Source organism: Panicum virgatum, chromosome 3K, assembly GCF_016808335.1.
Source record: "Panicum virgatum strain AP13 chromosome 3K, P.virgatum_v5, whole genome shotgun sequence".
In the NCBI taxonomy this organism is placed as follows: domain Eukaryota; kingdom Viridiplantae; phylum Streptophyta; class Magnoliopsida; order Poales; family Poaceae; genus Panicum; species Panicum virgatum.
Genome location: NC_053138.1, coordinates 30,760,758 through 30,767,276, shown reverse-complemented (window position 1 = coordinate 30,767,276; position 6,519 = coordinate 30,760,758). Strand labels below are relative to the sequence as shown.

General features: G+C 53.9%; 1 protein-coding gene across 1 annotated transcript; it reads left to right on the top strand.

Moving 5' to 3' along the window:
• The first annotated feature begins 265 nt into the window (after nt 1-265).
• LOC120700828 lies at nt 266-3,057 on the top strand. Its single transcript, XM_039985049.1, has 2 exons — nt 266-403; nt 2,149-3,057. The coding sequence occupies exons 1-2, from the start codon at nt 266-268 to the stop codon at nt 3,055-3,057; spliced, it is 1,047 nt and encodes a 348-aa protein (XP_039840983.1).
• The last annotated feature ends 3,462 nt before the right edge of the window (nt 3,058-6,519 follow it).

The following is a 6,519-nucleotide window of genomic DNA, read 5'->3' as shown; positions in this document are numbered from 1 at the left end:
TAACACCTTTGCCCCCACGGTCGAACCGGCCGGAGCCACCCACCCATACTAACCATGTGCATTTGGGCCGGGGTTACTAGCCACGGCCCACGCGGGGTTACTAGCCACGGCCCACGGCCGGCGGCGCTCCCTGTCGGTAAATCCTATACATCTTTCGAAAGATTTTTTCTTCTCCACCTTCTAATATTTGAGATTCGTGCAAATTATCTCATACGTTGAATCTCATCAATTCTATCTTCTTCCTCCTCCTACCCCCTTCGTCACCATGCGCCGCCGCCGCCCCGTCCGCCGCATCGTCGCGAGCGCTGCGACCGCCTGCGCGCCGCTGGGCAGCAGGGCTGCTGCTGCATGCGGCTGCTGCGATGCTGGCCGCCGCTGCTGCTCGCTGCTGTGCCGCGCCCGCGTACACCGCGCCGGAGGAAAAAAAAAATGCTTTCAACATTTCTATTTCAATAACCACAACATTTTATATTTCCAATTTCAACATTTTGTCTTTATAGTTTCAACATTTTAAAAGTCAAATGTTGAACATATTTAGTAAAATATTGAGTTAATTCTATTAAAATATTGAACATATTTATACTAAATAATTGGGCCAAAGTGAGTTTTAAAGATGAATGTCTTATCTATCTTCCACGAAATAGATAGGAGCCCCCGCTCCTGCCATCCGCCCCGGCATTTCTATCACACTCGAGCTCATCTGCAACTTTGGACTTTGGACATACATAGTGAGCTCATTCGGAGGCCAAAATATTTAACAGTGCCATTTGAAATCAAAGAGTATCGATGAAATTTATGCCGGGTGAGCAATGGGAAACGGTTTGAATTATTTGTATAGGCAAGTGTACTATGAACTCTTTCTTGTTGCAGCATATTTTAATTTAGTGGCACGGAACAATGCGAGGAAGTGGCCGTGAAATTTCTACAAGTACGCCCCGTTCCAGCTTTGCTGTCTTCTCACCTACGCGCGTTCTGACCAAGTCATCGGAAACGTCGTCGGTCGCCATGGTGATGATCTCTCCCCTCCACACAGGGCCGTACCGACAAATCCGGAGGCCCTGTGCGAAACTATGAACCAGGGCCTAGTGGCCTAATAATAGCTACTATAAAAATAACATATATGTTATAGCATAGTGCATGCAAATAAGATATTTCAAGAATTAACATACCTATTCATTCATTATTCAACTCTTCTTTGCAATTTGCATGATCTTCACTTGAAGAACGTCATTCTTTGAGTGTTCTTTGAAATGAATTCTTCAATTATACGCTCATAATCAATCTTCTCCAACAGATCACCCTCAAGTGCTATCATGGCCAAATCATTAAGTCTTTCTTGTGTCATTGTAGAACGTAAGTAGGATTTCAATAGCTTTAATTTAGAAAAACTTCGTTCTGCTGATGCAACCGTCACTTCACTGGAATAGTCAACATAAGTCTATATGCAATTGTTGCATTGGGAAAGCAATCACGCCGCTTCAAAAACTTTAGAATTTCGATTGCACCCATATCTTCTCTTGGAAAGAAATCTCGAAGAATTCTCAACTCTCCATACAGCTCTCGGTAGCATCAATATCAGATTTTCCATCTCTTTTAAGGATGGCCTCAAGATTATCACAAGAAGATTTCAATATCAGATTTTCCTTCTGTTTCTTTTGACGCTTTTGATAACCAGATGCATATTTTCTAGAAGACATGAGTAGCAATAGAAACAAAAAAAATTAATATATGCATTTGGATTGGAACTAGTAATTAAAAAAGCAACATTGTGTGAGGGCGGAACCTTACCTGGTGCAGGCGTGAGCCGTGAGACGTCGGGGGCCAGGCAGGCAGGCAGGGCGCAGGGGCCAAGGGCGCAGGGCGCCAGGCCACCACCAGTCCACCACGCGATCTCCGAGCGGTCTACTAGATGCAGGGCACTAGGGCGTCGACGGCGACGTCGTCTAGGCGGATTGGCGGAACACGTCGTGCGCGACAGGCCTGCCGCGGTGCCGCCTGTCCTGCGACGCTGCGTCGCGACCCAGGCGAGGAAGCGGAAAGGATATCGCGACTGCAGATTGGACGACGCTTCATCTTCTTTGATGTATCTGGGCCACAATTTGCTTCGAAACACAATTAAAATAAAAATCATTATATAACTACACCTAGTATACTTATTATATTTTGGGGGCCTTTAAAATTTGGGGGCCCTGTGCGGTCGCACGGGCCGCACGGGCCAAAAAACGGGCCTGCCTCCACAGGGCGATCGACGGTCGCCGGTGGGACGCCGAGCGCCTCCTCGGCCGCCTCATCGTCGTCGTCCACGCCGCGTTCCTCGACGCCGGCTTCGTGCCCTTGGGCGCCCAAGGTTCCCGGTCCCGAAGACCTGGTGGTGGTACGGTTCCGAAGCAGGCGGGCAGGACAGCGTCGGCTCTCTCGCTCCGGTACGGCGCGCCGCAGCTGCTGCACCACCGGGAGGCCGCCGCCGTGCTGAGGATGCTGGCGCACGGGAGGAGGCACCTCGTCCTGTACGCGGAGTGCGACCCGTGGCCGGTGGAGCGCTGCGTGCTGGTGGACGCGCTCGCCGCCGCGCCGCTCCTGGCTGGCGGCCTGGACGGCACGGCGCGCGCGCTGAGAAGGGACGCGCGGCTGGCGGGGCTCTGGCGCCGGCTCTCCGACGACCTGTGCCGCGGCGTCCTCGCCGACATGTGCCGCAGGAGAGGCGTCGCCCTGGAGCCCAGCTTCATGTCGCTCCCCGGCGACGCCAGGGCGGCGGTCCTGGCGCGGCTCGCGAGCGGCGCGGACCTCGCGAGCGTCGAGCGCGTCTGCACGGGGCTGCGGCGCCTCGTCGCCGAGCGCGACCGCCAGTTCTGGAAGCCCAGGTACGACGCGCTTGCGCTGCGTGGCGGCGCCGCGTCCTGGCTCCTCCCTGCCGCCGACGACTGCTCCCGCTTGCCACCGGAGACGAGCTGGAAGGAGAGGTACGTGACGGCCAGGCAGTGGAAGCCGCCGGCATCGCATCTAGGAATGCCCGGCGGCGATGCCGGGATGATCCGTTCTTACGTGTTGTATTGCTAATTTGCTCCACCGTTTCACTTCCAGCCGCGACAACGACCGGTTGATCGTGACGACGAGTCGGAGCCGGAAGCAGACCCTGTCGCCGACCGAAGGAATCGGATAGCGGCGGGGAGAAGGAAGCGCGGCGCAGGGCGAGGCCGGTCGCCGCCCTCTCGTGTCCAGGAGAATCGCCGGCGCGGCGCTGGCGCAATCTACGCGCCATCTTGTCATACCCAGCCGTACCATGGATTGTGCCCAAGTGGAACCATGGGCTGGCAAGCCCATTTGTTGCTATTACAGCCCAAGTGACAGTCCAAGACTAAGGCTACAAAACAACAGGCACACGCACATCATCAGCCATCGAACAGAAGTTAGGAATATTTCCCAAAACGTCGTCCTCTTCCTTGGGAAGGAGCGGCTAGGTGAGCCCGTCCAGATCCTCACGCCTCGGTCCTTGCCGCCGGTGGCCACGGGGTGTGACAATTGGTATCAGATTCAGGCTATCCCCGTCACGATTTCGCTCGATTCGCTGCCTTCTTCCCCAGTTTGGTCCGCCGCCACAGCGACCTAGACTTGCTCCGCCGTGAATCACTCCGATTCCGGCATCCCCGTCCCGTCCGCCGACTCCCAGTCGGCGATGGCCACCGCCAACCGATGGTTAGCCGCCCGGCGCCGTTGTCCACAGATCAAGTTCCGGCGCCGCTTAGGTTTAGTTGGGGATCCGAGATAGAGTGTTGTGGCATTCTTCGTTCGGGTCTAGCTGCTGGATTCAGCGATTTGGATTTACCAGCGTTGCTTTCGGTTTCTCCTACGGATTTCTTCGTGTTGTGGTGGTGATTTACTTCGATTCATCGTTGGCCATGGGCAATTATAGTGGAGGCGATTGGAGGCGGTGATTTGGTGCGCCGCGGAAGCGTGGTGGGGCTGCAATCCTAGGGAATCCAGCCTCGGCGCCACCCAAGCCATCCGCTCAGATGCAGTCTGAGGCATGGGCAGTGGTTAGAGGAAGCAATCTTGAGCATGGTGACAACGGCCGCGAAGACTATGAGTGTTACATCCATGATGAGGATGGTGGTGCCCCTCTGATGTGGTCTGAAGGTACGGCACTCCCCCGTGTTCGATGAAATGTGTCCCTCAGTTGTGGTTTGGGACGGGGACATCGGCATGAAGTCAACTGCCATGAGGGGCTACTGGAACTGCTAGCTCATGGAGAAGAGCACTTCGAGCCAAGCTTTTTTTTTTATGCAGGTGCAGCAGCCCTGTAGCCGCAGCTACGCCGCCGCCGCGGACCCGGGCTGCCGGGAACCCACGGACCGACGTGGCCGTGTCGCGGTCGTGGCGATGCCACAGACTCGCGCACGCGCAAGCTATCTGCTTTAATCTACCAAAGACCGAGCCTTGAGCCTCTCTGTCTGTCGTACCATCCTGTAGCATTGTGCAGGCATGCACTCTGCTCCAATCCAGTGCCCAGCCACCCTTGCATGTCTCGAGCAAGCAATGCATCCCCGGCCAGGATGCACTGGCTAGCATCTTCTTTTTTTTTATGCTGGCCGTACTCATGCTCTACCACCGGCATGAGCCTTTGGGCTTGTGCTCTTGCTCACTTGGCCACCACTGGGCACGCGCGGCCACGGTGGCCTCGGGTTGCCGAGTGCCCGCGCGCGTACGCACCGAGCACCACCCGAGTCGAGGACCGAATGACCCTGCCTTTGCCTTGCCGTCGCCCACGTCCGCCACCGCAGCCGCTGGCCACCACGGGCCGGGATGCTGGAACCCGCGCGTGTGCCATGGAGAAGCCATGGGCTCGCGCTGACGCCGAGTCCCGGCATTGACCCTTGTCCTTTGCCTTCTCCCACACCGAGCCGGAGATCGACGCCAATGCCGCGAGCCGGGGAACAACGCCGAAGCCCGTGACGGCGAGGAGGACGTCCTACCGGAACCGCGACCGCGAGCCCACACCACGCCCCGGCCACACCTACACCACCGACCCACGGTAAGCACCGCTGCCGCTCCATGGCCCTGTCACGGTGTGGAGGCCACGTACTCGAACCACCCTGCCCAGCCGAGCACACACCACTCCAGAACACAGCCGCCGGCCTCCGCGGACCGGGATGCCGGAGCCCGCTTGTGCGCCATGGCAAGACCACGGGCTCGCTCACGCGAGCACCCCGGCGTGCGCATGCGTGCTGCCGGAGGACGTCGCGCTTGCCGTTGTCCTCGCACGCCGCGGGAACAATCCAAGTCGCCGCGAACTAGCTGACGTTGGACACCGTGAGCGCAAGGCTGCACACGCCCATACACCCTAGCTCTAATCATAGACGTTTTCTTTACAAAAATAAAAGAGGAATTACGTCTTGCATACACTTAACCTTGATAAGAGCTCACATCAACACGTGCTTTGCACTCTTGCCGTTTTTTTTCACAAAAATAAAAAGAAAAATACACACACACCTTTTAATCTATTTTAAGTTTCAAACCTGCATAATTTGCCCAAATAAACTTTAAGTTAAATACTTTTTTTAGAAACTTTCGTAAAAATCATGCTCTATCATATCATGGTGTTTATTTGGTTGTTCATTGATGTTTATTTGGTTCTTTTGCATGTGCTTATCGTCGTCCAATTCGAGTAGTCGACAAGTCCGCCGTAACTGTGCCGGAGTCCGAACCAGGCGTAGAACCAGCGCACGAGAGTGAGACTGATCAGCAACAAGGCAAGCATCATTCTTGTTCCTATTTAAATTCCTAAGCCTACAATTATTTACAAGCGATGATGATTTTATGAGTCCAAATATTATTTTATGTCGGGTAGACACGTCCTAGTTCAATGCATTTACCTTTCTTGTTATTTTGTACCCCTTTTATACCTTGTTATCCTAAGGTTATGGGTTATTCGCGTAGTTCAGACTCACATGCTTAGTTGGCTTAGAATTTATGCAATAGTTGAGTAGCATCACATGGGTTGGTTTCTTTTAAAGAAAATATACATTTATATGGTTGTTTTTAAAGAATAAAAACTCTATGGTACACGCGGGTGAATATATGGTCTAGCGGATATGATGGTATGAGGATGAAGAAAAAGAATATGGATGATAAAATGGATGGAAAAATGGATGATGGATATGGCTTGGTTCTGTATGCGTTTCCGGCGCATTTTAGAGATTTATCACCCGTGTCAAATTAAGGACCGGTAATTGGCACTATTCTAGCCAAATATTACAGTGCAACCATACGACTAAATGGGCACTGGCCTTAGCTTATTAAGTCAGTCGGCTCAAGTGGATGCTACCGCCCGAGTGCTCGAGGAGTTCGTCGGTGTCGGGGTAGCTAACCCGGTCAGATGTACGGAGCCGCGATACTCCTACAGTCTGTCGTGTAGCATATTCTTGGGTCCGGTTGATGTAACGGCTTTGTCATGTTAGCTTGCCGACACATCTAAGGAATTGTGTATATGCGCGCTAGCTACGCGCTGGCATCAAAGCGAAA

Excerpts from the sequence above, each read along its gene's own strand:
- LOC120700828 (XM_039985049.1), top strand. The coding sequence starts at position 266 with ATGCGCCGCCGCCGCCCCGTCCGCCGCATCGTCGCGAGCGCTGCGACC. Across the intron at positions 404-2,148 it reads CGCTGCTGTGCCGCGCCCGC|TATACTTATTATATTTTGGG; the intron begins GTACACCGCGCC and ends AACTACACCTAG.